This window comes from Mobula birostris, chromosome 5, assembly GCF_030028105.1.
Source record: "Mobula birostris isolate sMobBir1 chromosome 5, sMobBir1.hap1, whole genome shotgun sequence".
In the NCBI taxonomy this organism is placed as follows: Eukaryota; Metazoa; Chordata; class Chondrichthyes; order Myliobatiformes; family Myliobatidae; genus Mobula; species Mobula birostris.
Window position 1 is genome coordinate 63,296,135 of NC_092374.1, and position 17,771 is coordinate 63,313,905.

Sequence of the window (17,771 nt, forward strand, 5' to 3'; positions counted from 1 at the left end):
TGAAACCTTTCACAGAGTAATTGACTGGAACAATCCGATTATTGTCAATAAACTCTACAAGATTTACCTGGGAGACATACCACTGAAAACAAAAGAGGTATGTTTGTTAGCTGTTTTACCTTTCCTTCAGAATTCCTGGTTACCATTTATCATTGACCAAATATTCAAAATTCTGTGCTTTCAATAATTGTCTTAAGTAACATACTGTAGAAGTCGTTCAAATGAAAATCTGAAAACAGGCAGCATGCAAAATCATGAAGTGTGAATCTGAATTTGACATTTATAATTTCCTTAGTGATTGGAAACACTGAGAGCATCAGTGTATACCACTAGTACTTACGTTTTCATTCTAAATATTTGCATTGCATTTTAAATATTTACATTCTCCATGAATCACAGCTTTAAGAAGCTCCTAAAGTGCTATTAAGTCAGGGGTCTCAGCATTTTAAACTAGTGATGATGGAACAATGATACTTTTACATGTCAAAAAAAGCCTGATCTGGAGGGAAATTGTGCCCTGTCCAGCTCAAACTAAGTTGTTAATGTACATTAGAATAATTGGTGGTTTACACAGACCCTTGTGGAACTTTATCCATGTCCCTTATTTCTGTGGACTCCCAACATGATGACAAGCCTATTGCATGGTAGTTTACAAAACACCATTTGGAAGTGTTTATATACCATGTCAACCACATTCTTTCTATCGCTCCCCCCCCCCCCACTGTCCCTCAGTAAAAATTAAAAGTGTCGAGTTAATCAGAAACCATTTCCCCTTCCGCCAAGCCACATTAGCTTTTAAAATTAATGCACACTTGTCCTAGTGATAGCTAATTTTATCCCCAAAACTGGAGTTAAACTGACCAGTCTGCAGTTACTATTTTATCCCTAAATGTATTTGTCATAGTTTTCCAGTTTCCTGGCCTTACCTTGGAATTTATAAGTGTTTAGAAGATAATGGCCAGGGTCTCTGCAACCTTATCCTTTACTTCCTCTGTAACTTAGGATGCATCATCCTATCTGCCTCTGGTAATTATCCACGTTAAGTTCAGTTAACTTTTCTGTTATCTCCTCTTAGCTATTTTTAGTCCAGATTCTGAATTACATCTTCTTTTACATCCTTTGGTAAAGACCAATGGACTTTTTTTTTATATGTATATCTCATCCAAGTCTCTTGCCTTTGTGGATACTTTTCCTTTGTTCAGCCCACCTCTCATCATGCAACCCTTGTACCTGTCAGATTGTAGAATACTTTTGGACTCCTTTTTATCAGTTTTTTCTCATCCTGTCTCTTTGATTTTGCTCATTTACATTTTCATTTATCCTGTGAACTTTGTGTAATCAGTTTCTTTTTCAAGTGTATTAACCTCCAACTGTCTATCACTTTTTTTTTTAAATTTCCTGCTATATTTTTAACATTATCAAGGAGTGGTGGTTTTAACTTGCCCTCACTTCACCTCAGTGGAGTTTCAAGACTAACTGAAAGGTTTTCACTTCAAACCTATTGTGTAATTGCATTTTTGCTTACCAAGTTTTAATTACAGTTTATCCAGGCCAGATACCCTCTCTCCAGCACGACAATATTTTCAATTGTTAATAGTAACACTCATGCAGCTTTGCTTCCCTCATCCAATTCTTGCCCCTTTTTTAAGCCAGACCCTATTACCAGTGGTTAGTTGCTTCTGCAGCTCAGCAAAGCTTCCTTCCTGTAAACTCTGTTTGACAATTATGCACTCTGGTATCTACCCATTCTCATTCCAGATAGGAATATTGCCTGGAGTAGTAATTTCATGTCTTTCACAAATGTCATGCTGGGCTGGTATTTTTAATTCTGTCCCTCCAGAAAACCACCTTTGTATGAGCTGAAATTGTTACTTGTAAATATTGTATTATATAAATGCATATAATTAATGCAAGCAGTGAAATGAGATGAGTAGGTATCAAAGACTCAAATTGTAATTTTTACCTTAGTCATATTTATGCCCGTATTTTCAACTATTTCCAAAACTGGATCACTGAAAATAATAGAGTGATGCTGTGTCTTTACAACTGCTCAGTTGACTCAAAGGATAAATGCACTGTCTTTTTCGATTATATTTGATCTTAGCACATTTTAACTGATTTTAGCACAGCGGAAGCAGATGTGGAGGGGGATGGTTAGAGACTGGTACACACTCCCTTCTCTCCACTGTTCCACCTCTGCTTCTCATCAGCTGGCTCCACCTGCGTATCATCTCCCTCCTCACCTGGTTCCACCTATTACCTGCTAGCCTGTGTCTCACCTCTCCCACTGGCTTCTTTATACTGGCTGTCTCCCCTCAACACTCTCAGTCCTGATGCAGGATCTCCTCCTGAAACGTCAAGCTTCTCTGTTCTACAGATACTGTCTGACCTGCTGAGTTCCTCCAGCAGTTTGTCTTTGTTCCATTTTAATGGTCTTGTTTTTAATGTGAGCTGTCTTATTTCATTCTATGTTGCCGATAGCACTTATTGAGCTTTGTTTTCCAGTCTCCGTTACCAACTGAATGTATGCTAATCTTTTACAGGGAGCGGCTTTAAAGCCTGAACTAAAACGGGAGCCAGTTAGCACCAGAGTAAAACTGAAGATTCTCCCTCATTTAATGCGGTCCAGGCAGGCAGCAGAGACATTCCCAGCGAGCATACAGGTACTAACGTTAATGTGCTCAGCTTCTTCAAAATAACAGAAAATTTCTTTCGGGGAAGTTTATGTTCGAAAAAATAACTTACAACTTATAAAGGACTGAACTCTGCACTTTGCTAGTCCACCTTACTCAATGCCTCAGCTGAAATGTGATACAACTGAATCCAAAATTTTCCTGTGTTATTTATTATTGTCATTTTTATCTGTTGATTGGTAAAGTGCTGCCAAGAGTTAGATATGTGCTCGTTTTTATTGCTAATTAAAAATAACATTTCTTAACTTTGGTTATCTAGGATTTCTCAGAATCCCCTCCCCCCTCACATGACCATACACCTTTGCATTTATTGCTATTGCATGTTTCCTTTCGGTCATCCAGACTGCAGTATTGACGATGAAATGTGAATCAAAACATAAATAGCCCTGCAACATTCTCTTTGCAGCTCTACTGGACCTTTCACATGGAGAAAAACAATCCTCCTCCTCTTTGGAATATAAATAACTTAATTAAATCTCCATTTACAGGGCTGCTCCAAGGAGTTCTATATACAGAATCAAATGAGTCAGTGAACTGCTGCAACTTAGCACCAGGAGATTTGCTTGCAGCTTGTGTCCATTGAAATAATCCTTGCTGGTGTTTTTGTCTGCGTGAAGACCCATGCATCTTGAAACGTGATCACTATAGAGATAAATGCAACCAAAACAGTGAAAGTTACTGGGAGATTTAGTGGATGTGTTCAAAATCATGAGAGGTATTGACAGTCGCAATTAGTACAAATTCTTGCTTCTGACATTAACCTGAAGCACACTTAAAGTAAAGAGAATTTCCCCTGAAGCTATGATCTGCAAATCAAAAAATGCAGATACTAGAAAATAAACATTAAGTTGCACTGGATATCTCAGAGAAATTTTTCACCAAGCACTTAATCATTATGCAGCATACTGTATTAGCTTTCTCTACGTAGGTGGTAACAAACCTCTCCCTCGACAGACATTATTAACCTACCACTTGAATTTCTCATGGATACACTAATTTCTAATACTTGACTGGAACATAATACTTGCTTGAATTACTCACAGGACTGTGAGCATTATATGAAATATGGAAATTTGTTATTTGCTATGAAATACTGAATTGAAAACACTGAAGGATGTGTTATCTTGAATTCACTGTAGGGTGCTTTAATTCATTATTCTCACCATTCAGAACCCAATAGGCTAATTTACAGAATCTTGCTTTTTCTGGGACTTAAATTATGTCTGTTCAATCTACGATGGAGGGAAGTAAGGTTATTTTCCACTTCTGTGGATTTCAAAGCTAATCATAAATTTAGGGATTACAAATAAATTCATTTAGGATTACATGCAGCGATTAAATATAAGGAAATGTTGAGATTAGTAAAGTGAGCGGAGACTTACCCGAGGTCTAACCACTAATTGCAAAGGGATTTTTTTTGTAAGAGGAACATAATTTTCATCATGCCAGAATACCTTTCCATGAGTTTAATGTAGTGCACATAAGATTTTCAAAAATACTATGAGGTTTTACAGTATCAGTGCAAACTTGGAAAATTATGCTGTAATCTGACAAACTTAAAACAAAATATAAAATGGGTATTAATTTGCCCTTTAAACAATTAATTGTCGGTGTTTCTGTTTAAATTGTTGTTATTCACAGTCTTGTTTTCACAGGTGGTATACGATGGGCTGTTTGGTGCCAATACAAATGCCAAGTTGAGAGGTCTAAGTATACAGTTTGTGCACCATATATGTTCAGTGTAAGTAAGTTCTAATATTTTTAAGAATTATTGGGCCAGATTTTGCATACTGTAGAATTGTAAATACTTGCTCTTGACACCCCAGAAAAGATCTAGCAATCTTTATGGCATGAAATGTTTCTGATATTAGTTGCTGTTGTGCATCATCTCAAAAGGATCTCTGGAACCCAGCATTGTCATCAAGCAGCTAAAGCACTGAAAAATTCTCTTCAGCCAGCAAGTCATGAAGAAAAAAAGCACAACTTCAGCAAACCTTTTATAAACATTCACTTGTATGGAATATGTAGATTAAAACAGAATCTGAAATATCATAATTTCCTAATATAAAATGACCATCTTTAATATTATAAATTTTATTTGAGGAAATATAAAAATTATTTTAGCATGGTCAGTGAGTTTGCTAAATATTGAAGTTTTAAACGCTATTAAAACTTACTGTAAAACACGTACAGTAAAGTATTTAAATCCGGGTATTTATGCAAAAAAAAAAGAACCTGATGTCTTTATCTGAAGATGATGTAGAAGGCTTCTTAGTACTGCATCTGGAGAAGCAAGGAATCATTCACAGCAACTGCAGATTTCTCTAAAAGTTGATGTCAAGTTTGCAGTGAAATGATGGAGAATTCCAATCATTTAAAACTACGAGGTCTTTGTATATTACAGAAAATAATCTTCGGTTTAAACCTTTCTTAAAGATGTGTTATATGAAACGAGAGAATTGAGCTACAGTACATTCTGCTTCAGAGTTATGCTGGTGCAAAATATATGATAACTGAATTGATAGTGCCAAAGAAGGAGAGGTTGATGATTAGTCTTCTACTTATTTAGAAAACTAGGGAAGTCAATCAATAAAATATAAGTGATGTGAAAATATTGGTTCATGTCTGTAAGTCCTATTCCACGCTATGACTCGATCTTTGTTAGATGATTGGGAGCACAGTGAAAGGAAGAGCAGGATATATGAACAACCAGGGCAAAGTGAAAGCTATCAATCAGCAGGTGTAAGTGTAACCTTGCCACATGCTAGTTGTTGACAGCACCAATACAAAGCTAATTAACTTGCAGGTAGGGGAAGCAATGTAACATATTTTAAATAATTCTCTTTATTAAGCTTTTCTACTTGTATGATTAGATTCAACTCATAGTTAACCCCCTTGTTTTTATTTTAGCATTGACAAGGCCTAATAAAATTTGATTCATCTATATTAATTATAAGTTGATTGACCAATATGTCCAATAGAAAAGTGGCCAATAAAGGAAATCAATGCCAGTGTAGATATTTTGTCATGAGATGTTGCAGACATACTCCAAAGTAGACTTGTTATTTGTTCTGTGGCCATTTTGAAATTTGAGCATGTGGTATCAAAGTTAGGAAATCTAGATTTGCTGGCACGGTAACAGTGGTTAGCGCAACTTGTTACAGTGCCACCGATTTACGGTGTTATGGTAGTGTAGCAGTTAGCACAACACTTTATAGTACTAGCAATCACTGATTGGGGTGAATTCCCCCACTGTTGAAAGATTAAAGGTTAAAGTCTGTCATGAGCCTTGTGGCCCATCAGGCCGGTGCTTATATTGGTTTCCACCCACTGTTGTAAAGAGTTTGTAGGTTCTCCCCGTAATTTCCTCTGGGTGCCCTGGTTGCCTCCCACACTCCAAAGGTGTACGGGTTAGGGTTAGTAAGTTGTGGGCATGCTATGTTGGCACTGGAAGCATGGCTATTCTTGCAGGCTGCTCCCAGCACACCCTTGGATTGTGTTGGTTGTTGATACAAACACATTTCATTGTTCTGATATGCATGTGATAAATACTGCTCATCTAATCTAATTTACACGGACCCTAAAAGATATCTTAAGATCAAAACAGAAAATGTTAGCAATCTTCAGCAAGTAAAGCCACATCTGTAAAGAGTTAAATAGAAACAGTGATTCACATTGATGTCCTTTCAACAGAACATTGGAATAGAACACACTTCTGAGTTGTAAAAAAAATGTAGAGGGTAGTGAGAACAAAGGATGCAAGAAGAAAACATTTAATGAGGAAAGAGAAAGTAGAAAGAATCAAAGGAGTATTGCAAATGTTTGGTCCAAAACAGTGCAGCTAATAGAAATCTGAAATAAAAGAGAACAATGGAAATACCCAGAAGGTCAGGAGACTGAGGGGAAGAGAGAATAAATGAGTTAACATCACAGTTTTTTGATCTTTTATTAAAACCAGCCTGTCTTGACTCAACTTGGAAATGTTGGTTATCTAAAATTTTCAATGTGGACCCCTGAGAGCTATTACATGCCTGGAAAGGTGACAAGATGTTTAGGACTGTGGGCTTTGTTGTAGTCGTAAAAAAGTGCCCAAGAAAGAGAGGTCACAGTGGGAATTAAAATGGTCGGCGCTAGTTCAGGATCCCTCTTGTTGATTGAACAGAGATGTTCTGCAATCGTGGTCACCCAGTCTGTGTTACCTTTCTCCAACATGATGGTCTCCTCTATACCTGAGAAACTAAATGCAGAATCGGTGACCATTTTTCAGTCTGCCAGAGCAACACTGGCTCCTATCTGCTAGTCTCTTTAAATTTATGCTCCTCCCACTCTGAACTCCCCATCATTGGCCTCCACCACTGTTTCAATGGAGATGATTTAAGTTGTAGGAATAGCATCTTTGCTTCTGAGGAAGCACTTTATAGTCTGAGGATTAACACGGTGTTCAGCAATTTCAGATGACCAGCTTTTCTAGTTTGAAATAGAACAAGCCAGTTTTAACAAAAGATCGTCAACCTTTAATGTTATCTCTTCACATAATTTCCTGACGTGTTGGGCTGTTTTTGCTGTTCTGTTTCATATTTCCAGCAGCCATGAATGGTCCTCATTCCATCTTCTATCTGTATCTCCTTCAGACAGAATAGTTGCAGTTAACATGCTTTCAGTACCTTCACTCAGTCAACACCTTTTTGTATCTTTTGGTCTCTCTTGATCTCCATGCTATAACAGAGATTCCTATTGTTTTCTCTGTTCATAGTTGTGATGATACCTGCCTGACCTGCATTAGTTTTCATTTCAGAACTCAAGTGTCCGTATTTTTTTTTGCTCTTTTTGTTACTGAAAGAAAGCTTACAATGAACATGAGTTGGAGAGCAATTTGATTTCTGCTTCAGAAGAAAAAAAATTGAGATAAGGTTAAATTGACTATTACCACATTTTCTATATTTATTGCACGAATCCTTTTTATTGTTCACAGTTGTCCTGATAACAAAATAAAACCTTTGGGACCAATGCTTCTAAATGGGCTTACTAAGATGATCAATGAATACAAAGAGGTAAGTCTTCAGAAATCTCCTTGATCAACAAACTTGTTCTTGAATAGCCAACTGTTACTCTACTCTATCTGTTTTACTCACTGTTCCACTCCCAGTTCATCTTAAGTTGGGCTAGAGTTTACCCATATGCTAACAATTTTCCATTTCATCATCTGAAATATCATCCTTTATCAGAAAGTTATTGGACATTGCACTGTATCACAACCATGTCACCCAGTAGTAGCTCTACAGCGTTTAGGAGCAGAAAACAGCAAGAGCACTAATGTAAGCTAAAGCACTCGTACTTGCAATGCACAGACTAAAAATCAAATTTAGCATTCAGATGTCCTCTTTCTATTTTCTCCTATTGATTTTTCTCATCTGAAAACAGTAACTTGCTACTGGAGAGTAATTCTGTGGCTTACTTCAGCCAATTGAAAATCCATGTGTTACGTGATTGAAGTCACTTGGCTATTCACCTTTGTGCACCATTTCACAGAATCATTGAATTGTACAATATTGGACCCAACTCATCCATGCTGACCGATGATAATCCATCCACACTAATCCCATCCCATCTCTCAGTGCTTGGTCCAAATCAGTTCATTCATAGTTAATGTACAAAATTTTACATATCTTAGTCATGTCTCTTCTTAACCTCCTCCAGTTCAAGGAGAATAGACCTAACTTTTTCCATCTTTCCTCATAACTGATCTGTTCCATGATCTGTTCCATGCCAAGGAACAATCTGTGGACCCTCTCTAGCAAAATCACATCTGTTTCAGACAATGATGACCAGAACTTCATACAGTACTCCATCTGAGGTCTGACCAAAGTCTTATTAAATCCAAACATAACCTCTCTATTTATTAGTCAGAGCAATGAATACAGAAAGGCCAGTATCCATAAGACCATAAGACAAAGGAGCAGAAGTAGGCCATTCGGCCCATCGAGTCTGCTCTGCCATTTTATCATGAGCTGATCCATTTTATCCTATTTAGTCCCACTGCCCCGCCTTCTCACCATAACCTTTGATGCCTTGGCTACTCAGATACCTATCAATCTCTGCCTTAAATACGCCCAATGACTTGGCCTCCACTGCTGCCTGTGGCAACAAATTCCATAGATTCACCACCCTCTGACTAAAAAAATTTCTTCGCATTTCTGTTCTGAAAGGGCGCCCTTCAATCCTGAAGTCATGCCCTCTTGTACTAGACTCCCCCCATCATGGGAAACAACTTTGCCACATCCACTCTGTCCATGCCTTTTAACATTCGAAATGTTTCTATGAGGTCTCCCCTCATTCTTCTAAACTCCAAGGAATACAGTCCAAGAGCAGACAAACGTTCCTCATATGTTAACCCTCTCATTCCTGGAATCATTCTCGTGAACCTTCTCTGTACCCTCTCCAACGTCAGCACATCCTTTCTTAAATAAGGAGACCAAAACTGCCCACAGTACTCCAAGTGAGGTCTCTCACCAGCGCCTTATAGAGCCTCAACATCACATCCCTGCTCCTATACTCTATTCCTCTAGAAATGAATGCCAACATTGCATTCGCCTTCTTCACTACTGACTCAACCTGGAGGTTAACTTTAAGGGAATCCTGTAGGAGGACTCCCAAGTCCTGTTGCATCTCAGAACTTTGAGTTCTTTCCCCATTTAAATAATAGTCTGCCTGTTTATTTTTTCTGCCAAAGTGCATAACCATACACTTTCCAACATTGTACTTCATTTGCCACTTCTCTGCCCATTCTTCCAATCTATCCAAGTCTCTCTGCAGACTCTCCGTTTCCTCAGCACTACCAGCCCCTCCACCTATCTTCGTATTGTCAGCAAACTTAGCCACAAAGCCAACTATTCCATAATCCAGATCGTTGATGTACAATGTAAAAAGAAGCGGCCCCAACACTGATCCCTGTGGAACACCACTGGTAACCGGCAACCAACCAGAATAGGATCCCTTTATTCCCACTCTCTGTTTCCTGCCAATCAGCCAACGCTCTATCCACGTATGTAACTTTCTTATAATTCCATGGGCTCTTATCTTGTTAAGTAGCCTCATGTGTGGCACCTTGTCAAAGGCCTTCTGAAAATCCAAATATACAACATCCACTGCATCTCCCTTGTCTAGCCTACTGGTAATTTCCTCAAAAAATTGTAATAGGTTTGTCAGGCAGGATTTTCCTTTAAGGAATCCATGCTGAGTTCTGCCTATCTTGTCATATGCCTCCAGGTACTCTGTAACCCCATCCTTGACAATCGACTCCAACAACTTCCCAACCACCGACGTCAAGCTAACAGGTCTATAATTTCCTTTTTGCTTCCTTGCCCCCTTCTTAAATAGCGGAGTGACATTTGCAATCTTCCAGTCTTCCGGAACCATGCCAGAATCTATCGACTTTTGAAAGATCATCGCTAATGCCTCCGCAATCTCCACAGCTACTTCCTTCAGAACACGAGGGTGCATTCCATCTGGTCCAGGAGATTTATCGACCTTTAGCCTATTCAGCTTCCTGAGTACTTTCTCTGTCGTAATTGTGACTGCGCACACTTCTCTTCCCTGCCACCCTTGAGTGTCCGGTATCCTGCTGTCTTCCTCAGTGAAGACTGATGCAAAATACTTGTTCAGTTCCTCTGCCATCTCCTCATCTCCCACTACAATTTCTCCAGTATCATTTTCTATCGGTCCTATATCTACTCTCACCTGTCTTTTACTCTTTATATACTTGAAAAAGCTTTTAGTATCCTCTTTGATATTATTTGCTAGTTTCCTTTCATAGTTAATCTTTTCTCTCTTAATGACCTTCTTGGTTTCCCTTTGTAAGGTTTTAAAAACTTCCCAATCCTCTGTCTTCCCACTAATTTTTGCTTCCTTGTATGCCCTCTCCTTAGCTTCAACTTTGGCTTTGACTTCTCTTGTCAACCACGGTTGCATCCTTTTTCCACTTGAAAATTTCTTCTTTTTTGGAATATACCTGTCTTGCACATTCCTCATTTTTCGCATAAACTCCAGCCACTGCTGCTCTGCTGTCTTTCCTGCCAGTGTCTCTTTCCAGTCAACTTTGGCCAGTTCCTCTCTCATGCCACTATAATTTCCTTTACTCCACTGAAACACCGACACATCAGATTTCGGCTTCTCTTTTTCTAATTTCACAGTGAACTCAATCATGTTATGATCACTGCCTCCTAAGGGTTCCTTCACCTCAATCTCTCCAATCACCTCCGGTTCATTACACAATACCCAATCCAGTACAGCCGATCCCCTAGTGGGCTCAACAACAAGCTGTTCTAAAAAGCCATCTCGCAGACATTCTACAAATTCTCTCTCTTGAGATCCAGTGCCGACCTGGTTTTTCCAATCTACTCGCATGTTAAAATCCCCCACAATTATCATAACACTGCCCTTCTGACAAGCCTTTTCTACTTCCAGTTATAATTTGTAGTCCACATCCCTGCAGCTGTTTGGAGGCCTATAAATAAGGGTCTTTTTACCCCTGCTATTCCTTAGCTCAACCCATAAAGATTCTGCACCTTCCGATCCTATATCACCTCTTTCTAATGATTTAATATCATTTCTTACCAATAAAGCCCATATGACTTCCTAACCATGTTACTTTCTTACCTTATTACTTTCAAGGATCTATGGGCTTGTGTTCCAAATCCCTCTGTTCCTCAGTACTCCCTGAAACCAATTATTCGTAGTGTATATCCTAGACTTATTGTACTTTCAAAATACATCACCTCGCATTTGTCTGGATTCTCTCTGCCCCTTTCGATCCCATTTTACCAACACATTGATATATCTCTAGCCTAAGATTACTTCAATACTATCAACAACTTCGCCAATCTTTCTAACAAGCTTACTGATCATGCCTTCCACATCCAAGTTATTCACGTATAATTAGAAACGAAGGAGTCCCAGCACCTATCTCCATGGAACACCATCAGTTACAGGCATCCAATTACCAAACAACCCTTTAATACTATCCCCTATCTCCTATTGCCAACAACTTTGCCAACCTGTCCGGGGTCTCTTGAGCTCTAACCTTTTGAATCATGTGGGACTTTGTCCAAAGCCTTACTGAAGTTCACTTAAGTCATATCTACTATCTTGGCCTCATCAATACATTTTGTTACTGTTCTATTAATGATCTCTTGGAGAGATGAAGAGTAATCCTGGTTGATGAATATGTTAGATCCATGTTAGCTCTCTGATTAGTCCCTTCTTTCTAAGTGGTCATTAATCCTCTACTTCAATTTCCTCCACTGATGTCAGGCTCACAAGTCTAGTTACCAGGTTTTTCACTACTCACTTTCTTAAAAAGCATGACCACATTTCCCATCCTTTAGTCATTTGATGCCTCATGTCCTGCTAAGGTTAAAAAAAAATCTCAACCTGAGCCTTCACATTTTGTTCCCTTGCCTCCCATAACAGCTAAGGGAATAATCCACCTATGACTGCTTAGGCATCGACAGTAACTCTTTGTTTATGGAGACCAACACTGGGTTTCACCTACCTCTTCATGAAATTCTCCAACTACAAAGTCTGTTCCATTGTTAATACTAATTTTTAAAAAAAGGTCCTTTTCTGCACCTTTTGTCTCCATGTCCAGATTTCCCCTGCTGTCCCTACCCTGGATGTTCTTAATGCTTTTGAATTTACCTTAATCATCAGTGATTTCTCGTGACCCCTTTTAGCCTTGCTAATTTCCTTTTCAAATGCCCCCCTGCTTTTTATGCTTTAACTATCGTTTGCTTCCTTTTTTCCTCTTTGTCCACACTCAGTTCTCTCAATATCTAGGATTTCTTGTACATGTTCCAGAAGGAAGCAGCTGATGGCCCTTGAGTAACCAGGCTTATGCCTTTTACTGAACCTATTTGACCTTCCTGTACTATTCATTAAGTAGTGCAGGAATTTGGGTATTGACTCAGAACTTTTCTCCTTTAATTGCTGCTTGCCTTGTCAATTTTGCACTTCATCTATTCATTTAAATACAGTGTACACAAAATGATTTAAATTATTTTTTTAAATTAAAGCAAGCCTCAAATATCTCTCAAACAGGAGGAAATCTGTAGATGCTGGAAAGGGTCTCGGCCGGGAATGTCGACTGTACCTCTTCCTGTAGATGCTGCCTGACCAGCTGTGTTCCACCAGCATTTTGTGTGTGTTGCTCAAATTTCTCTGCTAATTCTAATACAAAACTATTTAACACCTTAATCAATGTCATCTCCCTCTAGAAACTATAATATATTGAATTGTAAATAGCTATTCTTTTATTCTGTCCAAGGATCCAAAAACACTTTCTTTGGCATATTCAGCAGTTGGAAAAGTGTCCAGGTAAAAATTTTCTGTGTTTATTTGAGTTTTTTTAATGCCTGAAGTGTTTATAAATAGGTAATATTTAAGTATTTATAAATTATTATTAAACATGTCACTTTTAAAAGTTAAAATTATTACAAGTATTTAGAAATAAGTTTTCTGAATTTGTGAGCAAGCATGTCTCCAGCAATGCATGGTTTTACAAATTAATGTACTTTTCATTTTTTACATAAGCCTTTGTGCTCATTTTATAGATTACTGGATCTTAAACGTAACAAGTAGAAACAGTAAAGGTTTTTGTTTGAAACTTGTTGCCTTCGCAGAGTAATCAGTAATTAGAGAAGTTTTAAACGTGTATCAATTACACATAATCAAAAAGGCAGAGGAGATATGAGAATAAATGCTACTCTGATTAGTGATGCTTGTTTAATACTAACTTTTAAAAGGAACAGAGAGGACTAACAGGTAAATGGGTAAAAATTTGCTGGACTTTGGGTAAAATGTAAGTTTAATTTGGACAACTATGATGGCAGAATTTAGTAGGTCAGGTATGATGGCAGAATATGGCATTAATGGCAGGACCGTTGTCAGTGTGGAGGATCAGAGGGGTCTTGGGGTCCGAGTCCACAGGACACTCAAAGCTGCTATGCAGATTGACTCTGTGGTTAAGAAGGCATACGTTGCATTGGCCTTCATCAATCGTGGGATTGAGTTTAGGAGCCGAGAGGTAATGTTGCAGCTATATAGGACCCTGGTCTGTCCCCATTTGCAGTACTGTGCTCAATTCTGGTCGCCTCACTATAGGAAGGACGTGGAAACCATAGAAAGAGTGCAGAGGAGGTTTACAAGGATGTTGCCTGGATTGGGGAGCATGCCTTATGAGAATAGGTAGAGTGAACTCGGCCTTTTCTCCTTGGAGCGATGGAGGATGAGAGGTGACCTGATAGAGGTGTACAAAACAATGAGAGGCATTGATCATGTGGATAGTCAGAGGCTTTTCCCCAGGGCTGAAATGGCTTGCATAAAAGGGCATAGTTTTAAGGTGCTTGGAAGTAGGTACAGAGGAGATGTCGGGGTAATTTTTTTATGCAGAGAGCAGTGAGTGCATGGAGTGGGCTGCAGGAGGCGGAAACAATGGGGTCTTTTAAGACAGCGATCCCCAACCACCGGGCCGCAGAGCATGCGCTACTGGGCGCGAGGAAACGATATGATTTGGCGATATGAGTCAGCTGCACCTTTCCTCATTCTCTGTCACGCACTGTTGAGCCATTACCCACATGTCATCCATTTCAGCGCGGGAAGGAGATCAACTCCTCGAGCTTGCAAATGACGGCGGGCTGAAAAGTCTGTTTGACATAACATCTCTGCCGGCGTTGTGGATCAAAGTCAAGGCTCAATATCCTGAGATAGTCACGGAAGCACGAAAACGTTGCTTCCATTTCCAACATATCTCTGCGATGAATGTAACAAAAACTAAATTGCGGATTAGACTGGACGTAAGGAACCCCCCATCACCCCTCGATAGGACCGTCTTGTTGCAGGAAAGCAAGCCCAGGGCTCCCGCTGATTCAGCGATATTGGTGCGTTGCAATGATTTTATAAGTTCATAGGGGGAAAATATGCACTGTGTTTAATATCCAAACGTTACTCAAAATGTTATGATGCTATTGACTTATATAACCATATAACAATTACAGCATGGAAACAGGCCATCTCTGCCCTTCTAGTCCATGCCGAACACTACTCTCACCTCGTCCCACCGACCTGCACTCAGCCCATAACCCTCCATTTCTTTCCTGTCCATATACCTATTCAATTTTTCTTTAAATGGTAATATCGAACCTGCTTCTGATACTTCTACTGGAAGTTTGTTCAACTTTTACTTCAAGCTCCCCTGTCCTCCCCTGATAATTGACTTATCGCTATATTCATGCGAGGAAAATGCGCCGTGTGTTTAATATTAAATTCGTTAGATAAAGCCTTTTAGAAACGAAATTGAGTGTATTAGCCACTTACCAACGTTATTCCGGTCGTGATTAACACCCCCCTCCAAACAGAATCACCAAAAACGATTTATAGAAAAATAATTGACATGAGCGCGCATGCGCAAATAACACATACGCACTGGTGCCCGCGCAAGGCTTCATGGCCATTGTAGTCTTTCTTTGGGTAAAAGCAACGTATTTGACTGCTACTCTTGTCTGTTGGCAACCATCCCACCTCCCCCCCCGCCGGTCTGCAAGAATATTGTCAACATGAAACCGGTCCGCACTGCAAAAAAGGTTGGGGACCCGTATTTTAAGAGACTCCTGGATGGATACATGCTTAGAAAAATAGAGGGCTATGGGTAAGCCTAGGTAGTTCTAAGGCAAGGACATGTTTGACACAGCTATGTGGGCTGAAGGGCCTGTACTGTGCTGTAGGTTTTCTATGTTTCTACCTCTCACTGGCCACAATTTGCCAGATCTGGTTCAGTTCTGTGAAAAGCATAATGCTATTTGTCCTTTGTATATCTAAAACCCTGTTGGAAGCAGTCTGGAGGGAACTATGTTGCAATAGGAACAATTAAATGTACAGTTTAATAAACTAGACTTTACAACTTGAAATGTCTTTAACGTGTTTTACCTTGCTTTACCATGCTATCTCAATAGAGAGTACATTCTCCAATCTCTACTGAGTTTTCCCATCTATAATCTATTTTGGCCAGCAGCAGATTGAGATCCTTCCACAAGTCCTATGTTCTTGTGCAGAAGTTAAAAAGCTGGTTGGCTGGTTTTACTCGAGAATAGTTCCCGCTGAAGGGCTTGCCAGGATTTAACATAGATAGTTTTCCATGTGTTTTCAACTAGAATCACAGTGACATTGGAACACAAGAGACAATCGGAGCAGTATGTGATTATGTACTATAATATTACCTGTACCAGGGTGGTGATGACAACTGATAGAAAATTAACAAGAGGGAAATGAATTAATGCAAGCAATTTAATGGAACATATTCACCTTAAATATACATTTAGATCGTTCCCATTCAGTGATGTAAATTTTCCATTTGAAAAGGTAGTAAACTTGGTATATGAATACTGGAACATTGTATTTTCACTAAATTCTGTTTTGTTTTGCTCTACATATATTTAGCCGTTTACCACAACTTTTTACAAAAGATTTAGCACTTGTGCAGCAGTTTTTTGAAGCTATGTGCAAGGTAGGTGGAAATTCTCAAAAAAAACAAATTATTTTATAGTATTGTGTCTGGTCACGTTTCTAAAATATCTCTGCACCAATAAAACAGAGTTTTATTTGTTTCATTATTAGGAAAATCCCGATATCAGACTTTCTATTCAGGAAGCATTGTCTATGATGGTGGGAGCCTACAGTTCATTGCAAGGAGCTTCAGTTACACTAATGGAAGCTTTGGTTGCAGCATACCTGGAGAAGGTATGTAATAATTTATACATCAATCTATTAATATTTGGTGAGAAAGAATCATCATTAACTTTGCAAATTATGTTAGAGCAATGCAACAATGGGAAAATGCTTTATTTTTGGTATTTCATTTTAGGGAGAATATTAAAGAATTCTTAAGCATTATGCATTAATAGCATGCTATAATAATAATTGAAGGTGGTCATTAATTGTGGATTCATTTCTCATCATTTTTGTCATTAGGCTATTATGTAATGGTTTCAAATGTTATTACAAAAGGGTTAAAATTTATGACTATCCCTTCCTGAAAAAGAAACATGAAAGACCTAGTATAGAAGTAAGCATCAACATTTCATCAATTGCTCTTGTGTTTCTAAACATGTGATATCCTGCTGGAGCAAATTGGACCCTAGCAGAAACTGTCCTTTGGAATATTTGGAAGCAAAATAACTATTGGTCAAATACTTCTAAATTTTTATTTACGATATTATAGGTAAGCTTTATCGATAGTAAAGAATCTCGCAGAATCCTATTCTTATCTTTTCAGCCAGAAGTGCAAGTACGGCAGGTTGCTGTGAAATTTGCCAGCACGGTGTTCGCCTCAGACCATATACCATCCAGATACATGTTGTTACTTGCTGCTGGAGATCCGTAAGTATTCTGTTAGAGTCAGAAAAAGACAAAATTCCTCTCTGGAAAGATAATAACTGATGGGGAAAAAAAGTGTTTGTTTAAAGGGCAAGATTTTAGAGAGATTGTAATGTTTTGGAAATAAATTCTAGTGCACAGGGCCTAGGCAGCTAAGGTCATAATTAAGATTTGGGTCCATAAGAAGCCAGTGTTAGGGTACATTCTGGAATTAAGGTATATAGCAACATATTAACTTCAGCAACCAATCTTTAGACCTAAACATGAATTGTAGATCAAGCCAGACAATACTGAAGAACATTCATCTTGGGTATTTCGACTGTGGGTGTGAAAAGGAGATGTAATTCAAAGGAAGCATTGTAGATACATTGTAACTATAGAATTGTTCTGCTGCTACCTTTGATCTTTAGCGTATAAAATGTCAAGTAATATTGAGTCACTCCTCCAAGAGTGTCTCATGTTGTTAAATAAAATATTAGCTTCAGTGTCTCTCCAGTAACTTTGTTCATGTTACAACATCGGAATTGAAGGAGCTCAAAGATCCCAGTGCCATGGGATTGGAAAAGGTTATTCAGATGGGGAGGGAAAGAACATGGAATACTTTGAAAACCAAGAAGTGAATTTAAAACCACAGATTAGAAACTGTTGTAGATG

General features: G+C 38.7%; 1 protein-coding gene across 1 annotated transcript in view; it reads left to right on the forward strand.

Annotated features, from left to right (window-relative positions):
* The window catches only part of ecpas (Ecm29 proteasome adaptor and scaffold), a 146,266-nt gene that overhangs the window by 35,033 nt on the left and 93,462 nt on the right, over positions 1 to 17,771 (forward strand). The window contains exons 8-15 of the mRNA XM_072258157.1: positions 16 to 97; positions 2,544 to 2,663; positions 4,349 to 4,434; positions 7,666 to 7,744; positions 13,015 to 13,064; positions 16,182 to 16,248; positions 16,359 to 16,481; positions 17,017 to 17,120. Of these exons, the coding sequence (XP_072114258.1) occupies positions 16 to 97; positions 2,544 to 2,663; positions 4,349 to 4,434; positions 7,666 to 7,744; positions 13,015 to 13,064; positions 16,182 to 16,248; positions 16,359 to 16,481; positions 17,017 to 17,120 (711 nt within the window). The remainder of the gene's footprint in view (positions 1 to 15; positions 98 to 2,543; positions 2,664 to 4,348; positions 4,435 to 7,665; positions 7,745 to 13,014; positions 13,065 to 16,181; positions 16,249 to 16,358; positions 16,482 to 17,016; positions 17,121 to 17,771) is intronic.